The sequence below is a fragment of the Gorilla gorilla genome, chromosome 6, assembly GCF_029281585.2.
Source record: "Gorilla gorilla gorilla isolate KB3781 chromosome 6, NHGRI_mGorGor1-v2.1_pri, whole genome shotgun sequence".
Classification (NCBI taxonomy): Eukaryota; Metazoa; Chordata; class Mammalia; order Primates; family Hominidae; genus Gorilla; species Gorilla gorilla.
The window spans coordinates 147,901,939-147,914,229 of record NC_073230.2 but is presented as its reverse complement, the minus strand read 5'-3'; the positions used below and the strand labels follow the sequence as shown (position 1 = coordinate 147,914,229).

The 12,291-nt window shown below is 47.4% G+C and overlaps 2 protein-coding genes across 2 annotated transcripts in view; one reads left to right on the top strand and one right to left on the bottom strand.

The window, feature by feature from the left end:
* Window positions 1-211: 211 nt before the first annotated feature.
* Window positions 212-9,031, bottom strand: TMEM213 (transmembrane protein 213). Its single transcript, XM_004046298.5, has 3 exons — window positions 8,797-9,031; window positions 5,593-5,664; window positions 212-4,080 (listed from the first exon to the last, which is right to left on the bottom strand). The coding sequence occupies exons 1-3, from the start codon at window positions 9,029-9,031 to the stop codon at window positions 3,911-3,913; spliced, it is 477 nt and encodes a 158-aa protein (XP_004046346.2). The 3' UTR covers window positions 212-3,910.
* ATP6V0A4 (ATPase H+ transporting V0 subunit a4) overlaps window positions 8,886-12,291 on the top strand; it is a 92,688-nt gene continuing 89,282 nt past the window's right edge. Inside the window, exon 1 of the mRNA XM_055393202.2 lies at window positions 8,886-8,949. The gene's annotated coding sequence lies outside the window, so the exon portion shown is untranslated. The remainder of the gene's footprint in view (window positions 8,950-12,291) is intronic.

The window sequence follows — 12,291 nt, the reverse complement described above, 5'->3', positions numbered from 1 at the left end:
AGCTGGGATTACAGGCACCCACCATCACACCCGGCTAATTTTTTGTATTTTTAGTAGAGACAAGGTTTCACTGTGTTGGCCAGGCTGGTCTCAAACTCCTGACCTCACGTGATCTGCCCGCCTTGGCCTCCCAAAGTGCTGGGATTACAGGCGTGAGCCACCATGCCCGGCCACTAAATGATGATTTTTAAAGTCAGATAATTATGCCACACCTTAATATTTAATACTTTATTTCTACATATGACATTTTGATACAGACATGCATATCATATGGACTCTGTGTTACATAAACTGTAGCTGTGTTGAGGACAGTGTCCACTGCTAAAGGCAAAGTTTTAAAATGAAAAGTCCAAAAGTTAGGTAAGTTCTGCTGCTTTAAGTTAGGAAGTTATTAGATCCCTGGAAGTTGATGCCTGCTTTCCCTTTCAGATTTTCTTTTCTTTATTTTTTTCTTTTTGAGGCAAGGTCTCACTCTGTCACCCAGGCTGGAGTGCAGTGGCAAGATCATAGCTCACTGCAGCCTCAACCTCCTGGGCTCAAATGATCTTCCCACCTCAGCCTCCCGAGTAGCTGGGACCACAGGCATGCGCCACCAGTCCCAAATAATTTTTTTGTATTTTTTTGTAGAGATGGGGTTTCACCATGTTGCCCAGGCTGGTCTCAAATTCCTGGGCTCAAGCAATCCTCCCGTCTTGGCCTCCCAAAATGCTGGAATTACAGGCGTGAGCCACCACATCCAGCCCAGATTATCTTTTTTAACTTATTGACAGATAAAGATCTGGTCTGCTGTAATCAAAAAATTTTCTGTTGAGAATAAATCTGAGAGGTAGCATCTGGGAAGTAGAACCATCAAACTATAGAACCATTTTCTTTGCAGTCTCAAGGAAAAGAGTGGTTGTATTGATTCGTTCTCTCCTTCCTCTTGTGCAGATGAAAGAAAAGCAATAGACAAAATGCCAACATTTTAATGTGAGATGGCAGACTGCACATACTTCAGTTCAAAGTAGTCTAAGAATCTACGGGGTTCCCCAGACTGGAGGGCATCTCAGACACCAACTGGTGCCCTGACCCTTCACTTATTAAAGCAGAAAAAAAAAAAAATCCTACCACAAGGTTTAAAGACACGAGAGCCACGTGGCTCAGGTTGAAAGAACAACGGGCCTCATGCCTACTCCGATTCCATGAAGCGACTGAAATGGCTCCATGAACTTTTGCAACTCAGCTTGAAACTGCTGATTTGGTCCAATTCTTCTATTTTCCACGTGTAAAATTGGTGCTCAGTGAGATAAAGTGACTTATTTCTGTTCACATTGGCCAGAAATAAATCTTAATTTCCCTTTTTAAAAAAAGATAGTACTGTCACTGCTACGTGACACACTGTTATATTTTTTAAATGTTTGCAGATGTTAAATCAAAGCATGCACCTTAATGAATCTTTTCATCTCTTGGGAAATAAACCATCACATATTGTGGAAACGCTTCCTTTGAATTTCTGAAAACATGGAACACATACTCATATTGTATATCCACAAAATGCACCAGGAATTATGCAGACACTTTTTTTTTTTTTTTCCAGACAGTGTCTCACTTTGTTGCCCAGGCTGGAGTGCAGTGGCACAAACATGGCTCACTGCAGCTTTGAACTCTCTAGCTCAAGTGATCCGCCTACCTCAGCCTCCTGAGTAGCTGGGACTATCAGTGTGCACCACCACGCCTAGTTAATCTTTTTTTTTTTTTTTTTTGTAGAGACAGGGTCTCACTATGTTGCTCAGGCTCAGACTCTTTTATGTATGTGATCATTTAACTCTTAGGAACAAGAAATCCATCCCGTTGTACTGATTCAACATCTGAGATTCAGAAATTATCTGCTGTTTTGGAAGACTACAAGATGAACCAGGCAATCTCTTCAGTTTCTGTTGTCAGGGAACTTTACTTAGATTTTCTGAAAGAGCCATTGAGCAGTTTTGAGTCATTTGCCTCTTCAAGAGATTGTTCCTATTTCAGAGGTCTTTCATTTTTCCTTTTTGTATTTTGACTAGAGTTTATCTGATCTAAATACATGTTTTCTCACAGAGGGCACAAAATGCTTCATAAGGAGTCATTTTGTCCTTTCTTCTGATGAAAGAAAGGACTGCCCTCTCCTCCTCTGCAAGGTTTCACGGTGATGTGCAATGTCCACTCTCCATGCTAAGTGACAGTGACTGTAATTTGCTGAGAGAGCAGTGACCAAACCATTGGCTCCTTCAGAGGCTGGTTATTTCAACCATCTGGAGAAAAATGGAGGCTCCTAATGCAGAGTGAGGACCTTAAGTTGTCTAGGGCAAAGACTCATTTGTTCATTTATTCATTAATTCACCCATGCACTCATTGGACAAACTTGAATAGGGTACTATGCCCCAGGGGTGTGAGGAAGGATAAACTATGGAGTGGCCCATTCACAACAACTGCATATCAGGGCAGAGCAGAAGTGCTCTAACAGCACCAGCTCCAGGTCACCCAAGGATGACCAGGAAGGCTCCAGGCAGATCAAGCATTCGAGCTGGGCTTGGAGGAATATCCTTGATTCTGGAGGTGGAGTTGGGAAGCAGCCATCCCAGCAAAGAACATGGCAGCAGAGAAGCTGAAGACACCAGGATGAGGAGCGGACTAGTCGGAATCCTTACTCCTGGATGTGCTAAGGGACAGATGGACTCCTCCAAAGAGCTGAATGCTGGGCTGAGAAGTTTTAGTACTTAGGAGCTACTGACTGTTGTCAACAGAAGGTGACAGCGCCTACCCTGGCAGCTGCCCATGGGGAGTGATGAGCCAGGGAGGAAGATCCTCAAGACAGTGAGGACAGAATGCAATATCCCTGGTGAGTTCTAGGGGAAGGCAGTGAAGGCTAAAACTTGGGCACCGGCAGGGAGAATAGGTGGGACAGGAGAGCCGTGGAAGACAGGATGAAGCCAGAAGGAGAGCTGGAGAAGGACCTGAGGTGGGGGTGAAGATGGTGGGAGTGTCAAGGGGATTCTCACATTTTTATTTTTAACTTTAAAAAGTTTTTAAACAGAAACAAGGTCTTGCCATCTTGCCCAGGCTGGTCTCGAATTCCTGGGCTAAAGCGATCCTCCTGTCTCAGTCTCTCAAAGTGCTGGGATTACAGGCATGAGCCACCATGCCCGACTGATCCTCACATTCTTTTTTTTTTTTTTTTTTTCTGATACAGAGTCTTGCTCTGTCGCCCAGGCTGGAGTGCAGTGGCATGATCGTGGCTCACTGCAACCTCCGCCTCCGAGGTTCAAGAGATTCTCCTGCCTCAGCCTCCCAAGTAGCTGGGATTACAGGTGTGCACCACCACACCTGGCTAATTTTTGTATTTTTAGTAGAGACAGGGTTTCACCATGTTGGCCAGGCCGATCTGGAACTCCTGACCTTGAGTGATCTGCCCACCTCTGCCTCCCAAAGTGCTGGGATTACAGGCATGAGCCACCATACCTGACTGATTCTCACATTCTGAAATGACAGTTAAGCCCGGGACTCAAGCCAGGGACAGAAGCAAATAACCTGGTTTTGGTGAGAAGGTTATGCACTTGCTTCTGAAAATGTTGATGATGAGACTAAGTCTTATAGTTTCTTGTGCACCTCCCTTGGTGCCTAGAAGAAAGGTTAAAACAGGATAAATTACAGAGGGACTATCTTGAGAGAGGAGTTACCTGGGCACAGAAGGCCCAGAGGCCCTTGGGAGTGACATGCAAGGGCAGCACTGGCTTGCCTTATTTGGTTCTCCCGCTCTTTCTTCTTTCCCTTGTAAAAGTAACTGAAGCTTGAAGGTGAAAATGACTTAAATAATAGAAACCATGTTAGCCTTACTCCCCTTCCCCATTAGCCACAAATTGGTGGCGATCACCATTTTGTGCACCGAGCCTGGGTCTCACGCTTGCAAGTCCTTGGGCTCATCTGGAGTCAGCTTCATCAGTTTGTCCACACAGAGCAGGATGAGGGTGAGGAACCAGAGGCTCCAGCCAACAGCCGCCGCGATCCAGCCGTACTCGTCTACTCCTGTGCGGCAGCACCGGGCTGCTTGTGGGCAGAAGTCCACGTCTGGTGGGGAAGGGACAGCAAGGACGACGGCATGCACCACCAGCCCTGCCCAGGCTTCTCTACCATTAATATTAACAGAACAATCACAGCACGGTAGCTGACACTGATGAGGCCTACTACGTGCCATGCACTGTGCTGCGTGCTTTTACACGTTAGCTTATGCCTTCCTCACAAAGCGACAGGTGCGACTTTTATTCCCATTTTACATGAAGAAACTGAGGCTGTAATTTGCCCAAGGTCACAAGATGGGAGAAGAAGAACTCAAACGCAAGTCTGCAGGACTCTGAAGCCACACTCTTAACCTCTATGTATTATTCCCTAATACCCTTCCTTTTTTTTTTTTTTTTTTTTTTTTTTTTGAGACAGAGTCTCACTCTGTTGCCCAGGCTGGAGTGCAATGGCATGATCTCAGCTCACTGCAACTTCCGCCTTCTGGGTTCAAGCAATTCTCCTGCCTCAGCCTCCCAAGTAGCTGGGATTACAGGCGTGCGCCACCACACCCAGCTAATTTTTTGTATTTTTAGTAGAGACGGGGTTTTGCCATGTTGACCAGGCTGGTCTTGAACTCCTGGCCTCAAGTGATCCACCCACCTGGGCCTCCCAAAGTGCTGGTATTACAGGCATGAGCCACCACACCCAGCCTATCCTTCGTTTTAAGTGCCTAAGTTAATGCATTTGGTCATTCAATGAGGGCAGGATAAAGGGAACCAGACAAAATAAAGTGGAACTTTCTCTTTTTTTTTTTGAGAGGGAGTCTCACTGTGTTGCCCAGGCTGGAGTGCAGTGGTGCAATCTCGGCTCACAGCAACCTCTGCCTCCCAGGTTCAAGCAATTCTCCTGTCTCAGCCTCCCTAGTAGCTGGCACTACAGGCGCATGCCACCACATCCAACTAATTTTTTTGTATTTTTAATAGAGACAGGGTTTCACCATATTGGTCAGGCTGGTCTCAAACTCCTGACCTTAGGTGATCCGCCTGCCTCATCTTCCGAAAATGCTGGGATTACAGGCATGAGCCACTGCGCCCAGCTGCAAAACTTTCTATTAGCTAGACATGCATGATAGTGGTTGCTCTATGAATTACTGAGCGCCTTGTGGCTAGAAGTATGCAAGAAGAGGAAGAACGTGCATAGAAGAAGAAGAAATATGTATGCCAAGGACGACAAAACCAAGCTCTTGCATTGGGTGGAAGTTGGACTAGATGATTTCTTCTGGCCTTTCCACCTCCAAACTTCTTCAAGCATTTGAACCTAGGGCATTGTTAGCTGCTGACCTGGGATGGGTCATTAAAGCAATCTGTGTCAAAGATTGTGCACCTAGATGGGGATCAGAGCCAAGAAAGCCTTTCAGACCTGCTCTGCAAATAGTTCTGGGACAAACCACACTGGTGCACAGGAAGGCCAGGCAGGCCCTTGGCCACTTGACACCAATCAACGGAAAGCGGGGAGGCCTTTGTTTCCCTCCCAGGCTGAGGGCCAGTTCTGGGGTTAGAGCAGTTGGCAGGAGAAGCTTACTGAGGCACTGCTCCAGGGTCCCAGGGTCTGGGTGGTGAGCGGTCAAGGTTGAGCTGTTGCTGCTGCTTGCTTCTGGAAGAAAAGATAGGAGATAGTCTCAGGCACTAGCAAAAGCTATTCCCAGGCATAGATTTTGAAATGTTTTTTGTAAATCAGGAGTGAGTATTATAAAAGTATTATAGAAGCTCCAGCATGGGCATATTGAGGCTTTCTGCAACAAAGCTAACTCCCTGATATGGACCGAATTATGTTCCCCTCTCCCAAGTTTCATATATTGAAGTCCTAACCCCACTGTGATTGTATTTGGAGATGGGACATTCGAAGAGGCAGTTAAGCTTAAATGAGGTCCTATGGGTGGGCCCTAATCCAATATGGCGGGGTCCTTATAGGACGAGGAAGAGGCCAGGTGCAGTGGTTCACACCTGTAATCCCAGCATTTTGGGAGGCCGAGGTGGGCAGATCACCTGAGGTCAGGAGTTCGAGAACAGCCTGGCCAACATGATGAAACCCTGTCTCTACTAAAAATACAAAAATCAGCTGGGCGTGGTGGTGTATGCCTGTAATCCCAGCTACTTGGGAGGCTGGGGCAGCAGAATTGCTTGAACCCGGGAGGCGGAGGTTTCAGTGATCTGAGATCACACCATTGCACTCCAGCCTGGGTGACAAGAGTGAAACTCCGTCTAAAGAAAAAAAAAAAAGAAGAAGAAGAAGAAACATCAGCAACACGCATGCACAGAGAAAAGTCCACTTGAGAACTCAGTGAGAAGGCGTCTATTTGCAACCCAAGGAGGGAGGCCTCAGGAGAAATCAAACCACCAACACCTTGATCTTGGACTTCCAGCCTCCAGAATGATGGCTGTCAAAAAAAATTAAACATCATACAAGCAAGCCCAGAGACTGCCAGAATACGCAGCACATAGATTGATTCATGAGCAAGGAGTGGAAAGATAAAAAGGACTTTAGCATGAATTCTTAAAGGTCTTGTTGTCTTGGGGTGTGGGATTGGGTTAGGGATCTGAGGCATCCAGGTTCCTGTCCATAACTGACAATAAGAAGAGAGATGACCTCTAAGGCCATACTGTTCAATACGGCAGCCACTAGCCACCTGTGGTGGTTTAAATTTATTAACATTAAATTCAGTAAAAAAAACTCAGCTTCTTGGTTACATTAGACCCATGCCAAGGGTTCCATTGCCGCGTGTGACTAGTGGCTACCATATTGGAAGCACCACTCAGACATGGGACATTTCCACCCTCAGTGCAAGTTCTATTATTAGACAGTGCTCATGCTGACCTAGGTAGATGGAAACCAAGAGATGGATTGGAAGAACCTTCCTAGAAATTATATTGCTGTTCATTCTGCTTCTTGGGGAATGCAAAAAGGAAAAAAAAAAAAGTGGTGGGCGTGGAAACTCTCAAGCCTCCCCTGACTGTGGGTCAGTGTGTCCTTCAAGGGAGCTTGTTGTCACAGCAGGACGAGTTCAGAAGAAACCTGCTGTTTAGCTAAAGCCATGAAGTTGCTGCTGAGACTAATTTTATGCCACCCAACCCCCAAGCCACTCCAATGTCCTGCTTAAAGTATAGTAATTGCCTCGATGCAATCTGTTACTGTAAATTATTTACAGCTAAATGGCTTAGAGCCTGGTCTTTATTTGTTTTGGAGAAACTGATTCCTCACTATTCTAATTTTCCTTATGACTCAAATAACTTCCTTGGCCCTGACTTTCATCTCACCTCTACACCTAGAATGGAAGTTGTCCTCTTCCAAAGTGAGTGGAAAAAAACCCTAGTTGGCTGAATGCTAGGGTTAGGTTCGAGCTTATGAAATTGCCATTGTTATAGGTGAGAATTGTTCAATATCAGCAATTTTCTGTGGTTCAAATGGAATAGCCCCGGTGAAAATTCCTAAGAATTTAAACATCACCCTCCTCCCTTATAAGCAGAGCCAGAAGCGAGGGAGGGACTGGCCCTCTTGGGGCTATTCCACAAGAAAAGCTGCTGGGAAGACCCAACGATTCAGTGCAGTTAAACTTGTCTTCTGATTCTGAGCTCCCATCATAAGCAAGGCACTGTCAGGGTAAGTAGAAAGAAACTCAGCACTCTTATTTGGGGAGGGGTGAAGTTGGAAAATAAAATGAATGTGCTTACCATAATTGCTGACATTCACTGTGTGTGTTCTATGGGCTATTTCTAAGTTCTTTACATGAAATTACATCAATTCGTCTTGACAAGCACTATGATTGTCCCCATGAGATAAAGGAGGAAACTTGGCATAGAGAGGTAAAGTCATTTGCTCGAGGTCGCATAGCTAGTGAGTCATGGAAGCTGGAGCTGGGTTCAGGCTCAGCGGCTCAAGAGTGCACGTCTTGAACCTCAACACCAACACCCCTGGCAGTGGCTACAGAAGAGAGTCTGAAGATGAGAGGGGCAGATACAGGACTTTGGGGGCAGGGTTGGTTTTGGGAGCAGGAGTGTTGCAGGACATAGAGAGTGTGGTGGTGTTCTGAGGTGGCTGAGAACAAGATCAAAGCCAGGAGCATAAGATGGTAACCAAGGTCCCTCTGCCATGAGTTGCAGACCCCGGCCTGGCAGGGCAAGGCAGGGGATGTAGATCAGCCTTCCAGCCTCCACAGGAAAATGGGGAGATAACCCAGCATTTCCAGTGCCCGGGGAGGCAGGAGGGTGGGAGACAGTGAATGGCAGCCCTCCTGGCAGTCAGGTTTTGTGAAAGTCGCAGAGAAAGTACAAGGGGCAGGGAGGGATGGAGGACTTAGGAAAGGGAAGGTCAGACACAAATGTGCACAGGGAGGATTGCAAAGCACGACAGCCCAGTGGGGCTGAGAAGGAGCCTTCAGGACACAGCGGACCAAGAGATATCATTTTGGTCCCCTGATGGGTGAGACTCCAGCAAATAACTTTTTCCTTTCTTTGTGGCAAAGGCCAAGAGGGGTGGCTGCTCCTGCCTTAGCTGAGGAATTGAGTATCTGATCTCTATCTCAGGCCAACCTAAGACCCCCCCTGCCCCAGCCCCACCTCCCACCCCCTGCCTAATCCTTCAGATGAGAAAGTTCTGTTTCCTCCTTCCTTTGTGCAGGACCAACCCTGGCCAAATAATCTTCCCCCTCCTCCTTCTTTCCCTCCCACCTCTCTTCCCTCCTTCCCTCCCCCTTCCCAGCCTGGCCACGAATAAAGCTCATAACGCTACCTGCCGAGCAAGCCGAGTGGAGGGAGGCAAAGGCCAGGCTGAGGATCAGGGTGGCCCGGGTGGCAGCGGGGAGGTGCTGCATGCTGGAGGCTGTGCTGAGTGCCCGGTGCAGGTGAGCCGGTCCTGCGGAGTTGTGCTGAGTGCCTGCTGCAGGTGAGTCGACTCCCACCTGCAGGAGCTGGAAGGCAACTCTGCCAGAGGTGAACTTATGCTGGGTGTTTGGGGGAAACACCATGGGGTGGAGCAAAGGAAACTTGGCCTGTTACACCTTCTCTCACCTCTCTAGAAGGGAAGCCAAACTGTTGGCTGAGGAAGGAAGGGAGGGGCAAGCTATGCCCTTCTCCCCTGAGCACAAATATTGTCCTTATTGAGAAACAAGGGGAGGACAAGAGAGATCTGTGTCATGCTGGTTCCTGGGACATGAGTTTGCTGCCTGCCTCTCCCATCTGCAGGTGTAGCATGGATGCTCAATTCCATTTGGTCCAATATTCACTGGGCACCCACTATGCTGAAGTTGGGAGATACCTGCTCTCGAAGTGCGTTAATTACAAACACGTGTCATTCAACCCCAGAGCCGTGTTTGAGGAATGGCTTGGGAGGATAAAGCACTGTGGGTTTCAACAGTGGAGGCCACATCTGCTGATGGGATGCTTCAAGAAGAAAATGGCATTTGAGGTTGGGCATGGGGGCTCACCCTGTAATCCCAGCACTCTTGGAGGCTGAGGCAGGTGGATCACTTGAAGTCAGGAGTTCAAGACCAGCCTGGCCAAAATGGTGAAACCCCATCTCTAATAAAAATACAGAAATTAGCCAGGTGTGGTGGTGCATGCCTGTAGTCCCAGCCACTTGGGAAGCTGAGGCAGGAAAATCGCTTGAACCCAGAAGACAGAGGTTGCAGTAAGCCGAGATGCTCCTGACCCTGCATTCCAGCCTGGGTGACAGAGGGAGACTCCATCTCCAAAAAAAAAAAAAAAAAAAAAAACAGAAAGAAAATGGCATTTGGCCTGGGCCTTGAAGGATGCCTAGAATTTTGACAGGGGGAGAGGGGAAGATGGCATTGTAGGTAGAGGGACAGATGAGCAAAGGTCCAGAGGTAAGGAAGTGTCAGAGGCTGGCTGTACCAGCAGCACCCAGAAGCGCAGGTGAGCCAAGGCAGGTGAGGTGGGGAGGCGAGAGGAGAGCTGTGGGCTAAGCTTCTGCGTGCCTGGTAGAGGAATTTGAAACAAAGTCAGGAAGCAAAGGGGAAGGTTCTGTAGAGATTTTGAGCTGAGGAGTAACTTGACTAGAGCTCTGCATTCAGTCTAAAACATTTATTGAAGACCCACCCCGTATATAAAAGGTCTCATCCTAGGCATTGGAGACTGAGATGACTGAGACACGCTTCTTCCCCTTGAGAGCACAGTTCAGCAGGGAACCAAACCCGGAAGAAAGAAATTTGATGCAACCTGGCAAGACTCAAATAGGGGTACCTTCCACTGTGATGGGAATAAAAAGGAGGATGGGATGAACTCTGCCTGAGAGGTATAGGGGAAGGATTCACAGAGAAAGTGACATTTGGGCTGGGTGCTGAAGTTTGTATGTGCAGATTAGAGTTGATGGGCTTTTCAAGTCAAAGGAATAGCACCTATAAAGGCGAGGGAATCGTCTGTGTGCACACAGCCTGCCATGTGTGGAAGTGTTCTTGCACATGTGTGGGCCTGGTAAGGGTGAGGGGTGGACTCCAGCTCTGTGGAAAGACATAGAAGGCGTGAGTAAGCCCCAAGGAAGGATTTCCTAGTGGAGTGTAACAGCCCAGGGGAGGCACTTTTTTCTAATTGGCTCAAAGATATAAAATAGTGGTGGCCTATGTTCCTGGATTTGGGGATGGGGCCAACGTGCCCTAGGAAGGGTGATTTTCAGTCAGTGCACAGAAGTCCAGTTTAGGCATTACCACTAGTTGAACATTAAACAGTTGCATGCCAGGGCAGGCTCTTGGTGTGGGGACCTGGGGGTGAGAAAGATCACACAGCCCTTGTGCTCAAGGAACTCAAGGTCCCCACAGAGAGGACACTGCTTAGTAGAACAAATGCTGTCCTCGATGTTTTCCTCACAAGTAAACCCTGCAGTGAGCTTCACAGGGCAGGACTGATTTATCCAATGGGTACTAGGGATAACAGCAGTACATGGAATCCCCAAGATTTTCAAGGATCTCAAAAATGTTTGAGACCTGAGAAAATATTCTCAGATCCAAAATTTGAACAACAGACCAGGCATATTGGCACATGCCTGTCATCCCAACACTTTGGGAGGCCGAGGTGGGAAGATCACTTGAGCCAGGGAGTTCAAGACCAGCCTGCACAACATAGTAAGACCCTGCCTCTGCAAAACAAACAACAAAAAAAAAAACACAAAAAATTACTTGGGTATGGTAGTGTGCACCTGTAGTCTCAGCCGCTCAGGAGGCTGAGGTGGGAGGATCACTTGAGCCCAGGAGGTCGAGGCTGCAGTGAACTGAGATGGCACCACTGCACTCCAGCCTGGGTGACACAGTGAGACCCTGTCCCCAAACAAACAAACAAAACTTTGAACAACCAAAAACTGGGCAAAATAAATGATTGTTTCAATAGCAAAGTTATACAGTTCACTTGAAATGTTTAAACGGAAACGATTTAATGTGGGACGCTGGGTGCATTTTAATGATGTTTGACGTGAGCAGAGCCTGTCCCTCCTATGGAATCGGAACCTGAGGTATGCAAACATGTAAGATGGCCTGCCTGGGGTTATTGTAGTGGTGGATTGAACAGCATCTGCAGCCTAAGCTGAGACCATCCTATCAAGTCGTATCAGGGAAAGCTTTTCTGGCGAGCAGTGGATGTGGAGGAGGGGGATAATGTGTTGGCCCTCCCTCCCTATTTTATCATTGTTATGTGATGTCGGACTGTTTTAGATGAGCTGTTTGTAGGACAAACATTCTCCTATCTACAGATGGAAGAACTTTGTTATTCTAAAATAGTATAGGCTGGGCCAGGCACGGTGGCTCAGGCCTGTAATCCCAGCACTTTGGGAAACTGAGGCAGGTGGCTCATTTGAGGTCAGGAGTTTGAGACCAGCCTGGCTAACATGGTGAAATCCCATCTCTACTAAAAAAATACAGAAATATTAGCCAGGCATGGTGGTGCATGCCTGTAATCCCGGCTACTTGGGAGGCTGAGGCAGGAGAATCACTTGAACCGGGGAGGTGGAGGTTATAGTGAGCCGTGATTGTGCCACTGCACTCCAGCCTGGGCAACAGAGTGAGACTCTGTCTCAAAAAAAAAAAAAAAAAAAAAAAATAGGGTGGACTGGACTGGCCAATGATAACTATTAACCCCAAAGAAAGGGCTGTGTGTGTGTGGCCACTTTTTACTTTACGAGTGTCACCAGTATTTGCTGTTTTTAGCAGGTCTACAACTAATAACTCCATGTGGCCCGTTTCCTCACTCATACATTTTGCATCAGGTTTACTTTGGAGCGCGT